This window comes from Schistocerca gregaria, chromosome 5 (assembly GCF_023897955.1).
Source record: "Schistocerca gregaria isolate iqSchGreg1 chromosome 5, iqSchGreg1.2, whole genome shotgun sequence".
Classification (NCBI taxonomy): domain Eukaryota; kingdom Metazoa; phylum Arthropoda; class Insecta; order Orthoptera; family Acrididae; genus Schistocerca; species Schistocerca gregaria.
Genome location: NC_064924.1, coordinates 139,779,188 through 139,800,679, shown reverse-complemented (window position 1 = coordinate 139,800,679; position 21,492 = coordinate 139,779,188). Strand labels below are relative to the sequence as shown.

At 39.1% G+C, this 21,492-nt stretch overlaps 1 protein-coding gene across 1 annotated transcript in view; it reads right to left on the bottom strand.

The window, feature by feature from the left end:
* The window catches only part of LOC126273264 (beta-hexosaminidase subunit beta-like), a 182,494-nt gene that overhangs the window by 40,309 nt on the left and 120,693 nt on the right, over positions 1-21,492 (bottom strand). Inside the window, exons 5-6 of the mRNA XM_049976807.1 lie at positions 9,942-10,057; positions 5,522-5,732 (exon numbers count right to left, since the gene is read on the bottom strand). Of these exons, the coding sequence (XP_049832764.1) occupies positions 5,522-5,732; positions 9,942-10,057 (327 nt within the window). The remainder of the gene's footprint in view (positions 1-5,521; positions 5,733-9,941; positions 10,058-21,492) is intronic.

Genomic DNA, 21,492 nt, shown 5'->3' with positions numbered 1-21,492 from the left:
AGATGGTTGATATACCACACAATTGTAGCTATGTTTTGTCAGATGTGGAAGCTAATCAGAAATGGGTTTTAAACACAACATTATATTTACATCAATTACAAAGTCCTGCAAGGTTTGCAGGAGAGCTTCTATGAAGTTTGGAAGGTAGGAGTCAAGGTACTGGCGGAATTAAAGCTGTGAGGATGGGGTGTGAGTCGTGCTTGGGTAGCTCAGTCGGTAGAGCACTTGCCCGCGAAAGGCAAAAGTCCCGAGTTCGAGTCTCAGTTCGGCACACAGTTTTAATCTGCCAGGAAGTTTCATATCAGTGCACACTCTGCTGTAAAGTGAAAATTTCATTCTATCAATCATGAAGGTTCCCATTTGGGATTTGCAGGACACCTACCATCTTTCAGCATTATGTAGAACATCTTATCAGCAGTATTCCTGTGTGTTTCAATTACCCTGACTAAATAATTGTCATGTGTGCTAACACATGCACACATCTGCAGAATGCATGCATGCTGTTCACTACATTACAAAATGCAGGTCTGAAATGCAATGTAAATAAATGTTGCTTTTTCTAACACTTTGTGGGATATCTAAGTTGCATAATCAGCAACAAGATTATTCTTCCCAACTGACTGCACACACAAGCCAATGAAAGCATGCCTTCACCTTGTAATCTGAAGGAACTACAATCACCCATGGGATAAGTAAACTATTCCAGTACATTAATTGCCAATGTAGCACAGATCTCAAACCCCATCAATGCATTTTCGAAGAAAGTTGCAATGTCTGTGTGATCACTGGTATTTGACAAAACATTTCATTCCAGGAAACAAATATGACAACTTGCAGATTGTCAAGTCCCATACTCTGCAGGGAAACCACTGGTATTAGACTCTTGGCAATTTTGTCACACGGTGGACAAGATAGTTATGAATACACCCATAAGTATGTATCCAAGATTTTGAACTCAGCTTGACAGAATTATGATCAAATAGAAAAAAAGGGCCTGGTGATTATTTATTTACCTCTGTGGTATCAAGTTTCACCTAGAGGTAGACCAGAAGGCACTGTTTGGTCCTAGATCTTCATTTTCAGATAATACACCTCAGCACTTACATCGATGAGCTCTGGCTCTCACTTTGAGTATAAGCCTACCTGCCATCATGCCAATCTGCAAGAAGATCCTTGCTCATTATTGTGTCTATTGTACAGACTGTGACCCATTGTAAGTTTCTCCCCCAGAGGTTTTACCTCCATGGCCCCGAACATCCCACACTAGGAAATTGGTTCACATAGACTTCAAAGATCCCATTTTTAACATGTTTTGACTTCCAGTCATGGACTCATTCTCAAGATTCCCAGATATTCTACAACAACAGAGGCCACAATTAAGGCAAAGTCATAACCATCGAGGCTCTGGGTCAGTAGTAATGGGTAGTGGCTCCCACTTCATGCCTGCCTCCTTCAAAATGTTTTGTGAACAACATATCATCCACAACATTCTTGAAGTCCCTTCCCATCCACAACCCATGGGAATACAGAGTGGCTGGTGGAATTTTTAAGGAGAGAATGAAGACAACAATCCAGTTGGTACACACTGAGGGTATCCTAATAATATTTTTAAGCACATTTAACCACATACAGGGTGAAATTGAATGCTGTGAAGAGCACAACAAAGCTCCTTCATGTAAGACAGCGCCAGACCCCTCCCTCCCTTCTCTCCCCCCCCCCCCCCTCCCCTGGGTCGCTATACATATTCTAGCCCAAATCAGCACACTGTCATTTCTACATGGCTGCCTCAGGGGTGGGGGTGGGGGGGGTGCAGACATGAGGCCATCACCATAGGTGGTTGCTCTTAGCACTCACAGATATCCAAGATGCCCCTCTACTTCACTGATGTGGATGGTCACCAATGACAGTGCTGCCAAAACCATCTTCTACATAAACAGCACTTGTCAGGGCTTCCTGATTCTTACAGCCCTCAACCCAGAACTCAGGTGTGTCATCCTCTAGCACCACCAAATCTGCTCAGTAGCAGCAATTTGGCAGCAACAACCTCACAATTACAGGCTTCCATGGACTGATTTGCATTTTTGGAGATATTTGTTTCATGGTCATTAGGCCTTGGTCCAAGGGATATTTCTCTGCCTAATATTTCATCAGCCAATTCTGGAGATATCACCAAAGGCTACAAAGATTCAGAAAGCAGTTACAGAGACTATAAAGACTCAGAAAACAGTTACAGTCTGAAATAAACTCAGTAACTGTGTATACCCAGGTAATGGTTTGTTATGTCATCAGACGACTGCTTAAGATCATGGAGTCATGCCAGTGCCACTTATGGATCTTTATTTAGTACTGAGACCCAGAAGTTGTCTAATTTCAATCCCCCCCCCCCCCCCTTTTGTTTTACAATTGCTTTAGTGGTTTTCAACTTATATGGCTTCAGAGAAAAGAATTTTATAGTCCCCTGGTCCAGATACATGTTCAGTTACTTCTGATTTTTCCATGTTGTCCAGATAACAATTACTCTTGGTGTTTCTTAAGGCAGGTGTTAACGCTTCTTTTGTACTTCCTACGCACACTTGATGGCATGTGAAAATCTCTTGCAGATTCCACAGTTCCATCCACAGGTCACAGAGATCATGGCTCCAACATTCAATCAGTCCTGGCAGTGCCATCCCTTGCAGGGAGGCTGAATCACCTCAGTGACCCATCTCACCTGTGAGGGATGTTGAGATGGAGGAATCTCAACCCACAGCATCCAAGATAGTAATCTTTTCCCCATGTCAGAGACAGCACAAGTTGGCTAGATTCTACCACATGTGCCATCTCACGAAAGTAGGGATACTGTATCCATCAATGACAGTGACAGTAATGCAGATGTTGATGGCTTTCACATCTCACTACTGGTGATGTCCCTATTGTGCCAGACGAAAATACACTCACTGGTACAGTGGTCAATTCTTTGGTTTGCTCTGGGAGGAGACTGAGTGGAACTATAACATAAAAATATTAGCTCAATTTATTAAGTATAGGTATGACAGTATACTTAACTTGGTACAATGCATTTCCACAGGAATGCTCTGAATACTTAAAACTGTCCCTGAATATTAAAGTATGAGACAAATTTACAAGACTCTTAACTTGAAGTATAACTGACATTATGTTCACATTAAGTTCTGCCTAAGAATTTAGTCACTGGTGGCCTACCTAAGACAATCATGTCATCTTGATCATTGATTGTGAACTGGGCTGAGTGTTCCTCTGCTCAGCCGTAAGTAGACCATCAATTGCAGTAGCATAGTGAAGCTCTTTGAAGTGTGACTACACCAGCATTCTCTTTCATCGCTGTGACATGCAGTTACTATAATCCCTCTGTGGTTTCATTGTGAGGTGCGAATCTTGCTTTGGCATCCCATTCTTCAGATGACACTACAGCTCCACTCTGCCACCTTACACAGAGATTGGTAATCCAAGCATTAGATGTACTGATTGATCATGTATGTGGTGATGAGATAGCAGCCAGTGGTTCATGGGGTGACAAGAAGGCCTGCATAGCAAATCAGAAGCAGTTTTGCATGCTTTCTCACTAGATGTTATTTTGCCACACTCTGGACGCATCACCAACAGGTATTCTTTCACATTCCACTGTCTTGCTACACATGTTCATGTTGACCAGATTCTTGCTTGCTGTTAAAACTGATTACTAAATGTCAGTTAATGACACAATGAATAAAATAAAGATGTAGAGAGACAGAGATTTGGGAGTTAGGGTTCAACTACTCTGCTGATTTCCTTTCACTGTAAGCTAGGGAACACGAAAATCACACGGAGATTGGCAGGACACCCTTAGGTTCTACAAACAATATTATGGAACGGAAAGTTGCTACAACAAAGTTGCCTGAGACTGCAGTCGTGTGTGTGTGTGTGTGTGTGTGTGTGTGTGTGTGTGTGTGTGTGTGTTATCTTACGGTCAATTGTTGATGAAGATCTTTATGGCTGAAAGCTTTATTTGTGGCAGTCTTTTTGTTCTGGCTATCTATGACTTAGCATCTCCCTATATGGTGAGTAGCAACTTTCCTTTTCATAATAGTGTTACATTCCATCCTGGATTTTCCATTGTTAGGTTCTACAAAGTAAGCCTTGTGAAAGCCCATAAGAGCTATACTTTGCAGAAGCCATGTCTGCAAACCTTACTAAATGGAGTTCACCAGTATTTCAAGACACAACATTAAGAATACTGTTCAAAAAACAACTTGATATCAACTTTCCAAAGAAGTTGAATGCCATAATTTAAATCCACATGAGATAAATTCCAAATGTTTCCCCATAATTTTAATTCTGTAATATATTACTGAAAAATATTTTTTATTACACAGTTTGCAGTGCCTTAGAGCCTTTAACAATGAGCTGTACGTGGCAACTGGCCAATGACACTGTTTCCTGGTAATATATGATGCAGTCAAACTGTTCATCAATCTCTCATTTTATCCAACAATTGGTTCTCATTATCAGATTTCACACCCTATCAACAACAGCTACACTACATTTGGTTTATGGCCTCTCAGAATGCTGATTTTCTGCATTGACATCCATCAATTGATTTGCTTTGAGAATCATAAAAATTTTGATAAAATTTGATGTAGCACCTTTTATGAAAATGATCAGTCATCTGGTGTGGACTAGAAACCCAACAAACACATTCACAACTTCTGCCAGCCAATGAATGTTGCAGAAAATAATAATAATAATAATAATAATAATAATAATCAGTTTTCACCTCCTCTGATGAGGAAGGCCATTTCTAGTGCATGAGAAAATGTCAGATCATGTACTTCTTAAGAACTTACATATTTTGTCTTAGACCTAAAGATTATTCTGATGCCTGTCTAATTTAAAAACTATTTTAAACTTGGCTGTAAGACAGCAGCAACTGTACAAGAATTTGACAGGCATAAAACAGCCAACCACTTGCAAAAAAAAAAAAAAAAAAAAAAAAAAAAATTACTTTTAGCAGATTTTGACACCAACTATATGTGTGTTAATCAGAAAATTCATGATTACATAACTAAACTGATGAATTAATTTAAGAGAAGTAATGCTTTCATCATATAAAATACTTTTTAATAGTTTACATTAAAACCACATAAAATTACAAACACTGAAACTACATTAAAGTTGACACCTGCCATGGAACTATGGCTGCATGGAATAGCATGGTACATGCCACTATCGGCTGCGAGAGATTACAGTCACTGATCATTCATGTGCACCTGCATGTACCTGGCAGTTACCACCTTTATGTCAGCTTCACTGTCTTTAATTTTGTGCAGTTTTAATACTATCTTCTTATTTAAGTACTTTATGTGATAAGAGCATTATTGCTCTTAAATTCATTCATCAGTTACTACATGCAACTGTGAATTTTTTGATGAAGACACACACGGTCAGTATTGACAACTAGTAAAAGTAAAATTTTGATGCAACCAGTTGGATGTTTTAAAACTACCATATTTAATTTTATACTTACCAACAGTCAAATCCTACTTCATCACCACCAATATGGAAATACTCATCAGGGAATACATCCACAATTTCTTGAAACAATGTCTGAAGAAATTCATATGTGAAGTTCTTTGTGGGGTCAATTGGTCCATATGTGCCATCTGGAGACCCAGTTTCATTATCATAACATGTTGTCAGCAAGTCCGGATAACTTTTTCCCCATGATGTTGTGTGTCCTGAAGAATTATATACAAATAACATATATTTTATAATTGAATCTAGTCTGCACTTATACAAGCAGCAACACAGTAATTTTTCACATCTGTGACAGACAATAAAAGTTGGTTTCTTAAATGAATAAAATCTGGTGACTCTCTTGCACAAGAACAAATAACAAATTATTTTTTTTAATATTAAAGGTAATGCAGTGAAACTTTGTCAAACATCATAATATGCTTACTCAGAAAAACAAAACTTAAGCAGTCTTCATATTCATCAGGACAAATTTACAAAGATATATTGGTATCCTAAGAGCCTGATGGGTGTTAAACCTGTTTAATGTAGATTAGATTCTACATTTTTAAAATTTCACTGAGTGAGACTGTATCATGTGTTACTATGCAGCCTTGTGAAGCAAACACTAAAGTCAAATGCAGCATTTGCACCCATTTCTCTAAACACAAGAACCCAATTTTTAAGTTCCACTGGGGAAAGAGGAAATAGACCCAAACATGGAACTTTAAAGGGCATGTGCTAGTTTATGTAAGATTTACTTTTGAAGTACATGAAGTAAGATAATGCAGAAAGCAGTATATGTAGTGTGAAGTGTATTAATAATTGCATAAAAGGAAATGGAGCATTTGCACTTTATGCTACAATTGAGTGCAAGAAGTTGAGTGTTTTAGAATAATTATGCTAGTGAAGGACATTGTGTATTAGTAGCATGTCATAAACATCATTTACACTCTCACAAAGAAATTGTACATTGATAAAATTTATCCAACAGTGAACATTTAATAATCAGTACACAACAAAAGCAATATCAAAACTATGAAATAAAATAAAATAAAATGCCCCCCCATGAACCATGGACTTTGACATTGGTGGAGAGGCTTTTGTGCCTCATTGATACAGATAGCTGCGCCATAGGTGCAACCACAATGGAGGGGTATCTGTTGACAGGTCACGTGTGGTTCCTGAAGAGGGGCAGCAGCCTTTTTAGTAAATGCAAGGTCAACACTGGATGATTGACTGATCTGGCCTTGTAACATCATCCAAAATGTCCTTGCTGTGCTGGTACTGTGAACAGCTGAAAGGAAGGGAAAACTACAACCGTAATTTTTCTCGAGGGCATGCAGCTTTACTGTATGGTTAAATGATGATAGCGTCCTCTTGGGTAAAATATTCCTAAGGTAAAATAGTCCCCCATTCGGATCTCTGGGGAGGGGACTACTCAAGAGAACGTCATTATCAGGAGAAAGAAAACTGACGTTCTACGGATTGGAGCGTGGAATGTCAGATCTCTTAATCGGGCAGGTAGGATAGAAAATTTAAAAAGGGAAATGGATAGGTTAAAGTTAGAAATAGTGGGAACTAGTGAAGTTTGGTGGCAGGTGGAACAAGACATTTGGTCAAGTGAATACAGTTTTATAAATACAAAATCAAATAGGGGTAATAATGAATAGGAAAATAGGAGTGCAGGTAAGCTACTACAAACAACATAGTGAATGCATTATTGTGGCCAAGATAGATACGAAACCCACGCCTACCACAATAGTACCAACTAGCTCTGCAGATGATGAAGAAATTGATGAAATGTATGATGAGGGAAAAGACATTATTCAGACAGTGAAGGGAGACAAAAATTTAATAGTCATGGGTGACTGGAATTCGATAGTAGGAAAAGGGAGAGAAGGAATCATAGTAGGTGAATATGGATCAGAGGTAAGAAATGAAAGAGGAAGCCGCCTTGTAGAATTTTGCACAGAGCATAATTTAATCATAGCTGACACTTCGTTCAAGAATCATGAAAGAAGGTTGTATACATGGCAAAAGCTTGGAGATACTGGAAGGTATCAGATAGATTATATAATGGTAAGACAGAGAATTAGGAATCAGGTTTTAAATTGTAAGACATTTCCAGGGACAGATGTGGACTCTGACCACAATCTATTGGTTATGAACTGTAGATTAAAACTGAAGAAACCGCAAAAAGGTGGGAATTTAAGGAGATCGGAACTGGATAAACTGACTAAACCAGAGGTTGTACAGAGTCTCAGGGAGATCATAAGGGAACAATTGACAGGAATGGGGGAAAGAAACACAGTAGAAGAAGAATGGGTAGCTTTGAGGGATGAAATAGTGAAGGCAGCAGAGGATCAAATAGGTAAAAAGACAAGAGCTAGTAGAAATCTTTGGGCAACAGAAGAAATATTGAATTTAATTGATGAAAGGAGAAAATATAAAAATGCAGTAAAAGGTATACAAACCGCTCAAAAATGAGATTGACAGGAAGTGCAAAATGGCTAAGCAGGGATGGCTAGAGGACAAATGTAAGGATGTAGAGACTTATCTCACTAGGGGTAAGATAGATACTGCCTACGGGAAAATTAAAGAGACCTTTGGAGAAAAGAGAACCACTTGTATGAATATCAAGAACTCAGATGGAAAACCAGTTCTAAGCAAAGAAGGCAAAGCAGAAAGGTAGAAAGAGTATATAGAGGGTCTATGCAAGGGTTATGGACTTGAGGACAATATTATGGAAATGGAAGAGGAGTTAGATGAAGATGAAATGGGAGATACGATACTGAGTGAAGAGTTTGACAGAGCACTGAAAGACCTAAGTGGAAACAAGGCCACGTGAGTAGACAGTATTCCATTAGAACTACTGACAACCTTGGGAGGGCCAGTCCTGACAAAACTTTACCACCTGGTGAGCAAGATGTATGAGACAGATGAAATACCCTCAGACTTCAAGAAGAATATAATGCTTCCAATCCCAAAGAAAGCAGGTGTTGGCAGATGTGAAAATTACTGAACTATAAGCTAAATAAGTCACAGCTACAAAATACTAACGCAAATTCTTTACAGACGAATGGACAAACTGGTAGAAGTCAACCTTGGGAAGATCAGTTTAGGTTCCATAGAAATGTTGGAATACATAATGCATTACTCAATATACGGCTTATCTTAGAAGATAGATTAACAAAAGGCAAACCTACATTTCTAGCATTTGTAGACTTAGAGAAAGCTTTTGACAATGTTGACTGGAATACTCTCTTTCAAATTCTGAAGGTGTCAGGGGCCAAATAGATGAAGCAAAAGGCTATTTACAATTTGTACAGAAACTAAATGGCAGTTATAAAGAGTCAAGTGACATGTAACAGAAGCATTGGTTGGGAAGGGAGTGAGACAGTTTTGTGGCTTATACCCACTGTTATTCAATCTGCATATTGAGCAAACAGTAAAGGAAACAAAAGAAAAATTTGGAATAGGGATTAAAATCCATGGAGAAGAAATAAAAACTTTGAAGTTTGCCAGTGACATTGTAATTCCGTCAGAGACAGCAGAGGACTTGGAAGATCAGTTGAATGGAATGGACAGTGTCTTGAAAGGAGGATGTACGAGGAACATCAACAAAAGCAAAACAAGGATAATGGAATGTAGCCTAATTACATGAGCTGATGCCAAGGGAATTACATTAGGAAATGAGACACTTAAAGTAGTAAAGGAGTTTTGCTATTTGGGGAGCAAAATAACTGATGATGGTCAAAGTAGAGAGGATACAAAATGTAGACTGGCAATGGCAAGGTAAGCATTTCTGAAGGAGAGAAATTTGTTAACATCAAGTATAGATTTAAGTGTCAGGAAGTCTTTTCTAAAAGTATGTGTATGAAGTGTAGTCATGTGTGGATGTGAAACATGAACAATAAATAGTTTATACAAGAAGAGAATAGCAGCTTTCAAAATGTGGTGCTACAGAAGAATGCTGAAGATTAGATGGGTAGATCACATAAATAATGAGGAGTTACTAAATAGAATTGGGGAGAAGAGGTGTTTGTGGCACAACTTGACTAGAAGAAGAGATTGGTTGGTAGGACATGTTATGAGGCATCAAGGGATCATCAGTTTAGTATTGGAGGGTAGTGTGGAGGGAAGAAATCGTAGAGAGAGACCAAGAGATGAATACACTAGGCAGATTCAGAAGGATGTAGGTTGCAGTAGCTATTTGGAGAGGAAGATGCTTGCCCAGAATAGAGTAGCATGGAGAGTTGCATCAAACCACTCTCTGGACTGAAGACAACAACAACAAAATAAAACATTGAAATATACACTCAGAGACTGCATAACAAAACTCAGAAGAGATACAGTAGATGTTATAGTATTATAAATCAAATTTCAGCAAATGATTTATGAAAGAGTAAAATGAGTTATTTATTACATACCAGGAGAATCAAATTCTGGAACAACTCTTATTCCTCTTTGGTGAGCATACTCAATTACTTCAGCAATGTCACTAGGACTATATACATATCTCCTTTTGTCATAAGAACCCTTTTCACTGAAAGAGACAAAGTGATTACATATTTCATTGACATCATTAAAGAATAATTAGCAGAGAGTTGAAACTTAAACAGAAAGGAATGATAGGGTTAAACTTCAGTCACTTGAGCAAATGTAAAAATAGGACACTAAATTACATTAGATTCTTCCACATGTTACTGCTTGTAATTCTTTCTTCTTAGCAAAGTAATTACTGCAATATTTAACCGTGACAGCATAAATGTTCACCTAGATCAAAGCAACAGATGTTCTCCATGCGTATGCCCATACTTGGAATGTTGCCTTTCCTGTCACAGTTCATGCCTTATATTAATCACTGGTATTGTCTGAATTAAAGTTTTTCAGTGTGAGCTTTTACCATCGAGGCATCACATTCAACAAAATATGGTACTACTCAATTATAACTGTGCTTTGCTCCTGGCAGCAATGGAAATACTTCTCCTTGTTTGGTACCAGTTTCTCTCACATAAAATTAAATATTAGTATACTGAAACTTTGGCACCATCGATATCTCAGTAACTAGCAGACCTCAATGAGCTTTTTTAGATCAGTTATCATATCTCTCTTGAAACAAAAGGCACACTGCTAAATATCATCCACTATCTAAAATAAACCCAGTTCACTATATGAATTAGTATTTTAAAATTCCTTTCTTCTAACTACTTATTTCGTGCAATGTTGACCTGCTTCTCAAGTACAAACCATCAATCTTTAACAACATGCTCATAACTATCATACAAATGCATTGCCTAGATGGCACTGAAATATTCAATGATAGGTCTAAAGAAACATAAATTATAAATGAGTAGCGCATTCTTTTATCCTAATTTCCAAGCAGAATCGTTATTTTCCATCCCACAGAATACATCTGCATTTATTGTAGAGGCATTGCCCATTATGCTAGGACTCCATTTTGTTAGACAACTGATTAACAAGTTCTTGGTCATATCTGACTCATTAAGCGTAGTATTTAATTGGACAGATAAAAAATCTACTCACCAAGTGGTGACAGAAGACACACATAAAAGATGCTTGTCATTGGCAAGCTTTCATAGCCAGTGGCTCCTTCTTCAGCAGAAGGGTTGAAAGGGGAGGAAGAGGGGTTGAAGGAAAAGGACTGGAGGGGTCTAGGAAAAGGGGTAGATTTTGGGTAAGTTGCCCAGAACCCAAGTCAGTGGAGACTTACCACATGGGGTGAGAAGGAAATACTGATTGTTGGGGACTGCATCATAGTAATATGCAGATGGAGATTACTGCTTAAACATTATGTACGAGATAATAAGAGTGAAAAGCTAAATGCATTGTACATAACAGACATGGGAGGGGGGCAGTGAAAAATAGATGGGAAAGACAATGAAAGATGTAGAAAACTAACATGGAGTGAAGCAGAGAGTAGGTACAGTGAAGAAATGCTGAGACAGAAGAAATTAACATAAATTAAGGCCAGGAGGGTGGTGAGAACCAAGGACATGTTATAGTGCTATTTCCCACCTGTTGAGTTCTGAGAAACTGGTGTCTAGGGGAAGAATCCAGATGGCACATCTGGTGAAACAGGTGCCGAGGTCATGAATGTCATGTTGTAGAGCATGCTCTGCAACAGGATATTGTGAGTCACCAGTATACACCCTCTGCCTATGCCCATTCATTCTAATTGATAATTTGGTGATAGCCATCCCGACGTAGAGGGCCGAACAGTGTTTGCATAACAGTTGATATATGACATGTTGTTTTGCAAGTGGCTCGCCCTTTGATGGTATATGTTTTGGCAGTTACATGGCTATTATAGGTGGTGGTAGGAGGGGGCATAGGGCAAGTCTTGCAGTGGGGATGGTCACAGTGGTAGAAGCCATAGTTTTGGGAGACAGGTGCCGAAGGAGCATAGGGTCTGACAAGAATATTACGGAGACTGGGAGACAACAGAAGGCAGTTCTAGGTGTGGTGGGCAATTGCCAATTACAATTGTCTTTTATGTATGTGTTCTGCTGCCACTTGGTGAATAGATTTTTATCTATCCAATTAAATAATTTTGTCAATAATTGATTGTTTTCATCATTAAGTGTATTGTATCAAAAAGAGAATTAATATGAGAAAAACTATTTTGTACAGCTGGATTTTCCCTTATGATGTCTGAGTGATAACCCTTTCCTCCCTGATGGAGGAACTAGCAGTCCTGAAAGTCAGGAATAATTTTTTCTACTTTCAAAGTGTGTATCAGGAGTACTGAAATTTGATTCATTAAATGTACATAATGTTATATGATAGATTACTTTGAACAGGGCTGGAAGTTAATACCAACACTGTTGTCTCTTGGTAAACTAATGCTGCACATACCTTAAAAATTGATACAGAAAAAAATGAAAAAATAAATCAGTACTCCTGAAATGGTACTGTGTTAACTACAGACTACAGTGTCATCAAAGAAGAAATAAATAGTAGAATCAAGGAGCAAAGAGGTATTTTTTGCACTGCTGGACACAATGACAAGTAAACTTATGACAAGAAATTCAAAGATACACATACATAAAATATTTATCATACCTCTTCTAAGATATTCTTATGAAACTTCTATATTAAGAAAATCAGAAGATGGGAAACTAAAAATCATGGAAAAGAAATTTTTTGAGAAAGATTTCAGGAGGAATCCAAGACAGAACCACAGCACAAAACATCACACCCAATGCAAATAATACAGAAACTTAGAGCATCATGGATTTTTAACTTGTTGTAACCTGTACGTACATGGACTAAATGAAACATTATGACCACTGCAATAACAAGACTTGCCATGTGGGATGGCTGTGCCATCTGAGGCACCTTGTCACGGTTTGTGCAGCTCCCCCTGTTGGAGGTTCGAGTCCTCCCTCGGGCATGGGTGTGTGTATTGTCCTCAGCAGTAGTATGTAAGCCTAGGGACTGATGACCTCAGCTGTTTTGCCCCTTAGTACTTTGCCACAAATTTTCAATTTTTCCAACAACATTGAATGTCACCCAGTGGTGCTGGGATCACACACTGTGGTAAGGAAAGTATATCAGCAAAGGAGAGATGAATGAGGAATCTTTCTAGTGATGATTAGGGCCACAATTAAGGAAATTCACTGACATGAGTGACTTTGACATGGGGCAGGTTGTTGTTGCCCACTGCCTGGGAAGAAGCATCTTGGAAACCATGAAGCAGGTCATCTGCTTGCATTCTATTGTTGTGAGCAACAATGGAAAGTGGTTAAAGGCCAGAGAACACTGAATAGGCAACAAGGTGGTGAATGTCCACACATCATCACTGAATATGGTAGTTGGAGGTTTTCCAAATCTATAAAGCAGGACAGGTGGTGATCTGTGGGATATCTGATGACAGAGTACAGTGCTGATGCTAGTTGTAACATAACAAACAGTAGTGCACACCATGCTACACATCAATTTCATTATGTAAAGATATAAGTATGATCATACTCTAATTTTTCAATGTACACTAATCTTTGCACAACTGTGTGAAAAGTAGTTAATAAAAAAGTAACTATGTACTGATGGAATTAAAAATTTATAGTGTAACCAATTTTTGGTTTATTTTCCGTCAGAATGAGTAGTAATGGAGTTCCACGTGAAAAATGAAAGACCTTTAGAATTAATGTTGTCACTATTGCAGCAGAGCAAAATATTAATTTATTTTTATTGAAAACTTCCATATTGTAATGTTAATTGTTAAAAATATTGATCTTGGAAAATTTAGCATTGGAAAACTCTGCATTTAATGACACTATTTACCTAAAACATCTCTATCTTTCCTGCTGACAATTATGTCAAACATAAACTCATTTATACAAGTTTCTATTTACTGTAAGTTACATAAAATAGTGACAGTAATATTACCTAAAATTGAAATCATTACCATTATATAATCGACTGTGGCTGTAATGATGTCAGTAGTATAAGCAGCAGCAGTAGTAATGCGAAATAATTAATGCATTGTTATGGTGAGTGAACGATGTATTAAGTTGTAAGAATAAATGAAGAAAACTAACAGTATTTACTGCTGGACACTTTTGATTTCAAAGAGTAAAAATGTAAGTTTTAGATAAGCATCCAGCAAAGACCAAACAGATGCAAACTTTGGACTCCTGCAGCAACAAAAAGTGATATAATTTGATCAATAATGAAGGACTTCATCAATATATTAAGTATCAACATAACAGTGTATAGTTTACTGCTCAAAGAACTATTCTCCTGTGATTTGCAGGTAACTTATACAAGGGCTGTGGAATAAGTAATGCCCATCTTTTTTTTTAAAGCCATTAATATACATATGCAAACGCCCTTGTTGGTGCTTATAATGGTACAACCTCCCCCAAAACTCATATGAAATGTCCAATACCACCTTTTTTTAAATGCATCTGGATAGTTATCGAACAATTCAGTACTTTCTAAGGCCTTGTGTGTGTGTCTTTATATATACCATTCTGTCCTATTTGATAAAAATCTTGATATTCATTGTGAAAGCATATGGAATGTTTTGGAAGGACATGTGTTGTCATATTTATTGGTGGATTGTTGTTATTGATAAAAGTATGTACATACACTAAATTAAGTAACTAATCAAGAAATTGAAGTAATAAGTCATTAGAAATAAATAACTAGAGACTGCAGAGAAGTTAGCATAAACAATCAAAGCTTCTAATTAACAAAATGGTAATCTAAAAATCCAATAATAGAAGACCTCACTATCTTGAGAAACAGCTTAAAAGTTATTACCAAGTGATGTATTTTCATTTCTTATTTATTTTTATGTCTTACTCTGTAACTAATATTCTTTGTAATCAAATTTCTAATTAACTCTCCAATTGTTTACATCTCACAGTTTTCCAATTTCCAGAATTTGTGCATTTTATGTATGTTATCAGATGAAGCACGAGCTCTGCACTACCACTGAATGTTAGTAACCAAGTCCAAACTGTAATTAATTATGTAACTAAAATAATACAAGAGACATTATTGTAATTTAAGTTCAGAATGAGTTTCTTATGGAAAACTAAAGATATCACTATAAAAGATTGTCATTCAATATTGTATTTTATACCTTATTTGGCTGTAACATAAGTTTCTTTATGTTTCGTAAATTTTAATTGTAACACCAAAATTGTACAAAATTAATAATGCTTTATTTTGGAACCTATTGTTAAAATTCTATATAAAGTGATGCAGTGATGCTGCAAGAAGTCAGTTTTGAAGTTACTTTTTGGAAGTCAAAGAAATCAGTGAAGTCTGTCTGTGTTTTGTTTACATGACGAGTGTGCAGTTCAGATGTCAAGGAATGTGAATAAAGTTTGTGAAGCATGAAAATTTCGCATTCATTCGTCAATGGACCAGAAGAAACTTAAGTTAAGTTACATTCAACATGAATCATTACATGCTTCACATTTGATGTTTCCTCTGTGCGCCGGTGAAGTTTCGAACCATTCTGGCAGATGGCAGAGTGGTAGTACAGCATCAAAATGGCATCTACATTCGACTCACATTGCAAACAGTGGGCTGTTATTTAATTGTTGTGTGCGGAAACAGAAATTGTGGTGAACACTGCAGTTGATAGGAGCAACGAGTAAAGAAAGTTTACAGCCTCAGGCATTGCAGAAACAGACCTCCATCATCAGCCACACTCGGGATGTCCTGTCACAGCCACTCCTCCAGATGTGTAGAATCATGCAGATGCCATTATTCATGCTTATGGGCACATCACAATTCGACAATTGGCTCTACAATTGTTGGTCAGCACTGGCAGTGCATCTTCAATGATTGAGATTCTCAGATAGGTGCTCATGATCGTTTCCACGACTGCTCACAGTGGAGTGCAAGATTAAAAGAAAAATAGGACATGAACAAGACACGTTGATGTATATTGTCACCAAATTCTTACTCTTTAACAATAAATATGTTCAGAGAAAAAAATATGGGATTTTACTTACTGAATGACCCTCGTACTTTCAGAGTGCAATGCAATGTCTGAAATGGAATATAATTTACGTCTTATATGTAAGGAGAACCATTTCAAGGAATGTGTGTTTTGGAGCACATTGTTCACAAGACATTGTGAACATGAGGTCTGCAGCAGGTGGCTCATACATGTTCACATGCTGACTCAATGACATCATCCATTATGACTGCAGTGGGCATGGGATCATCAAGGTTGGATCAGTAGATATGGGTTATCTTTTCAGATGAACTACTAGGTTGATGATTGTGTCTGTGTATGCTATCATACAGGAGAATGGCTATTAGAAACAGGCACTGCACCACAGATGCAGATCACTGGGGGCGGTATAATGCTATGGGTTAACTTACCATTATTTTTCTTTTTTTTTTCAACCCAGGCTATACAGTATTACCATTTATTTTTGGTCCAACCCATGACATATTTTTGAAATTAGCTAAAAGTCTTAAAAATTTACTGAAACTTTATTTATTCAGTTGTACTTTGCACCAGAGATGACTTTTTTCAGAAATTGTTTCTTTTTATTGCACCATAAAAATAACAAAACAGACTTCTGACTTAATTTTAACATTTAGCAGATGTTTAATGGTATGTAAAGAAAGTATACCCATTTCTGCAGGCCAAATGTTCCCCACAGTTCAAAAAACTCCCTCAATTGGAGCAGATATCCCAGGCAAAGATATTGTGAACTCAAGCTTTTTAGAAACATTACAGTATGAAATACCAGTCTTTTGAAAAACCTTAAAAATTGTTCCATAAAATTTCAGGCAAACTGCCACATATCTATAAACTTAAAAACTGCTTTCCACTTATCTCCAATACTACCTTGTACTTTTTCAGAACTTAAATCACAACCTACCTTTTGCTTTGAATTACCTGCTTCAACAATATATGTTCATCAAATATGCTGTCAATATTTATGGCTTCTTTTATAATTTAACTATCAACTTGTGCACTATCTCCTAAATCAGATCAGGAAATTTCAGTTCCTAAAATTTGAAGCAAAACTTCCTAATTTTACTGAAATTGATTCTCTATAACTGTTTAAGTTTTAATATATCTAAAAACAAAGATCCTGTAACTTACCAAACGAAAGCGTTGGTACATTGATAGAAACAATAACAAACACACACACACACACAAATTTCAAGCTTCCGCAACCCACAGTTGCTTCATCAGGAAAGAGGGAAGGAGAGGGAAAGATGAAAGGATGTGGGTTTTAAGGGAGAGGGTAAGGAGTCATTCCAGTCCTGGGAGCGGAAAGACTTACCTTGGGGGGAAAAAGAAACAGGTATACACTCACGCACACAGACATATCCATCTGCACATAGCAGACACAAGCAGACATATGTAAAGGCAAAGAGGTGGGTAGAGATGTCAGTCGAGGCAAAAGTACAGAGGCAAAGATGTTTTGACTGAAGGGTGAAATATGAGCGGCGGCAACTTGAAATTAGAGGAGGTTGAGGCCTGGTGGGTAATGGGAATAGAGGATATATTGAAGGGCAAGTTCCCATCTCCGGAGTTCTGATAGACTGGTGTCAGTGGGAAGTATCCAGATAATGCAGAGAGTGTAACACTGTGCCAAGATGTGCTGGCTGTGCACCATGGCATGTTTAGCCACAGGGTGGTCCTCATTACCAACAAACACTGTCTGCCTGTGTCTTTTCATGTGAATGGACAGTTTGTTGCTGGTCATTCCCACATGGAATGCTTCACAGTGTAGGCAGGTCAGTTGGTAAATCATGTGGGTGCTGTCACATGTGGCTCTGCCTTTGATCGTGTACACCTTTCGGGTTACAGGACTGGAGTAGGTGGTGGTGGGAGGGTGCATGGGACAGGTTTTACACCGGGAGCGGTTACAAGGGTAGGAGCCAGAGGGTAGGGAGGGTAGTTTAGGGATTTCATAGGGATGAACCAAGAGGTTACGAAGGTTAGGTGGACGGTGGAAGGAAGCTCTTGGTGGAGCGGGGAGGATTTTGTGAAGGATGGATCTCATTTCAGGATCCCTGCTGGAGGGCCACATTCAGACTCTGATTCAGTCCCAGAACTATCCTGTCACAAGTGGGGCACTTTTGGGATTCTTCTGAGGGATGTTCTGGGTTTGGGGGGATGAGGAAGTGGCTCTGGTTATTTGCTTCTGTACCAGGTCGGGAGGGTAGTTGCAAGATGCGAAAGCTGTTTTCAGGTTGTTGGTGTAATGGTTCAGGGATTCAGGACTGGAGCAGATTCGTTTGCCACGAAGACCTAGGCTGTAGGGAAGGGACCGTTTGATATGGAATGGGTGGCAGCTGTCATAATGGAGGTACTGTTGCTTGTTGGTGGGTTTGCTGTGGATGGATGTGTGAAGCTGGCCATTGGACAGATGGAGGTCAACGTCAAAGAAAGTGGCATGGGATTTGGAGTAGGACCAGGTGAATCTGATGGATCCAAAGGAGTTGAGGTTGGAGAGGAAATTCTGGAGTTCTTCTTCACTGTGAGTCCAGATCATGAAGATGTCATCAATAAATCTGTACCAAACTTTGGGTTGGCAGGCCTGGGTAACCAAGAAGGCTTCCTCTAAGTGACCCATAAATAGGTTGGCATACGAGGGGGCCATCCTGGTATCCATGGCTGTTCCCTTTAATTGTTGGTATGTCTGGCCTTCGAAAGTGAAGAAGTTGTGAGTGAGAATGAAGCTGGCTAAGGTAATGAGGAAAGAGGTTTTAGGTAGGGTGGCAGGTGATCGGCGTGAAAGGAAGTGCTCCATCACAGCGAGGCCCTGGGTGTGCAGGATATTTGTGTATAGGGAAGTGGCATCAATGGTTACAAGGATGGTTTCAGGGGTAACAGATTGGGTAAGGATTCCAGACATTCAAGAAAGTAGTTGGTATCTTTGATGAAGGATAGGAGACTGAATGTAATGGGTTGAAGGTGTTGATCTACATAGGCAGAGATACGTTCCGTGGGGACTTGGTAACCCTTGTCCACCGGAAGAATGATGATGGATCGGTCAGCCTTCAGATCACAGATAACCTGGGCTTCAGCTGTGTACTTCCGCCTTGACTGACATCTCTACTCAAACTCTTTGCCTTTACATATGTCTGCTTGTGTCTGTTATGTGCGAATGGATATATGTGCATGTGTGTGTGTGTGTGTGTGTGTGTGTGTGTGTGTGTGTGTGTGCACGCGCGAGAGAGTGTATACCTGTCCCCTCCCCCTCCCCCTCCCCCCAAGGTAAGTCTTTCCACTCCCGGGATTGGAATGACTCCTTAGCCTCTCCCTTAAAACCCACATCCTTTCATCTTTCCCTCTCCTTCCCTCTTCCCTGATGAAGCAACCATGGGTTGCGAAAGCTTGAAATTTGTGTGTGTGTTTGTGTTTGTTATTGTTTCTATCAACGTACCAATGATTTCGTTTGGTATGTTACAGAATCTTTGTTTTTAGATATATTTTTCCCACATGGATGTTTCCCTCTATTATGTTAAAGTTTTAAGTACTAGAATTGTAAAAACTGTCCACAGCTGAAAAGAATTTGTTCCTGAATGTCTCTTTCAGAGTGCATAGCAATTCCTTGGCAACAGATGGTATAAAGTTTTTGTGTCCTTCTTTGATGAAATTGACAAATTAATTCTTAATATGTCTGATATACTTCTACAACATTATGAAAAGCACAGATTGCTACTACAATAAAGATGACATGTTGAGTTGCAGACAGGCACAATGAAAAGACTGCAACACATTGAGTTTTTGGCTAAGGCTTTCTCCAAAAAAATATAAGAAAAGATACACATGTTCACACAAGCAAGCATATCTTGTGCACACAACTGCTGTCTGGTAACTATGGACAGAATGCAATGGTGTTTTATCGAACACAACCAGCAACTCAGAGTGGAGCAGGAAAGAATAGCAGAGTACTGGTATGGGGAAAGAAGTCATTGTTACTTGGAGGAGCATGCAGGGGTAATGGTAGCCAGACGAGGTTGCCATGCACAGAGTCAAGAAGCTGTGTGGGAGGGGGAAGGGCAATGGTGAGTGGTAAAGGAGAGGAGCAAACGAGCAGTGGATGTGTTGGCAGAGAACAGAGCACAGCGAGGGTGAGAGGATGTGAACTGGGGGGAGGGGGGGGGGGGGGAGGTCAGGGAGGGGGCGGTGATCAAACAGAGGGGTCAAAAACTGTAGGGTTAAGGGTGTGAAGCAGTAGGTTATTGTAGTTTGTGGCAGGGATAATTACAGGGGCAGAGAATGTGTTGTAAGGATAACTTCCCCACATGCAGTCCAGAAAAGCTGGTGGTGGAAGTCCATGCTGTGAAGCAACTATTGAAATCAACCTTGTTTTGTTTAGCTGCATGTCATGGCCTCACTAAATGAAACAGGTATAAACAGTCTCAAAATGGATCATAACCTAACCAATGTACCTTCAGACAAAGATTCCCCCACTGTTGTTATGAACTGCAGGCAGGTACCAATTGTCTGTCTCCTCCACCTATAAACTCTGTCATAGTAATCCCATCCCAGATGTCCAATATAACCTCTAGTGCTTGCTCAAAGCGTTAGGCCCTTCCCAGAACCTCTCATCTGAATCCATTTCCCTCCTCTCCCCTATGATACCCCTGAACACCCATCTTCTACATGCTCTTCAAACCTACAAACCCAACAATCTTAGATGCCTCATTCTACCTGGTTATTGTGTTCCCACTGAAAGAATCTTGTCCCTCATTGTTGGACTTCTGTTATGGGATCATCATGGCAGAGTTTGTACCAGGAGTCAGACAGATGGCAAAGGCCTTCCACCACGTAGTCACTGTGATTCATAATGACAGTGGTAAAATGTTTGTCTGTAGATAGGATGATCAAGTCAGATTTTCTTTTGAGGCTGTGTATGGATGTTTTTTATTTTTTTGAAAAGCTGGTGTTCTTAGGAAGGGACGTGGGAAAGGATGGTGAGACCATTTTGAGGTAAGGAATTCCTGAAAAGTGAAAGGGGGTAATTAGGTGTGTGTGTGTGGGGGGGGGGGGGGACTATTGGATATTTGTATGAACTGGGAAAGACAGCTGCAAGGGAGTTTCTCCTTCGTCAGCCAATACCATGCTGGACTGGAACAACTAAACCACATCCTTCATCAGGGCTTTGATTATCTCTCATCACGCCCTGAAATATGAGACATTCTTCCCAAGATCTTTCCCAGTCCTGCTAAAGTGGTGCTCCATTGCCCACCCAATCTCCACATCATCCTAGTCCATCCCCATGCCACTCCCAATCCCAGTTTTTTGCCACAAGGATCACGTCCTTTGTCAGGACTTTGATTATTTATTTTCATGTCCTGAAACAAGGGGCGTTCCACCCAAGATTCTTCGCACACTTCCTACAATGGTGTGTCATTGCCCACCCAACCTCCACAGCATCCTAGTCCATCCTTATGCCACTCCCAATCCCAGCCCCTTGCCACAGGTATCATATCCCTGTGGAAGACCCAGGT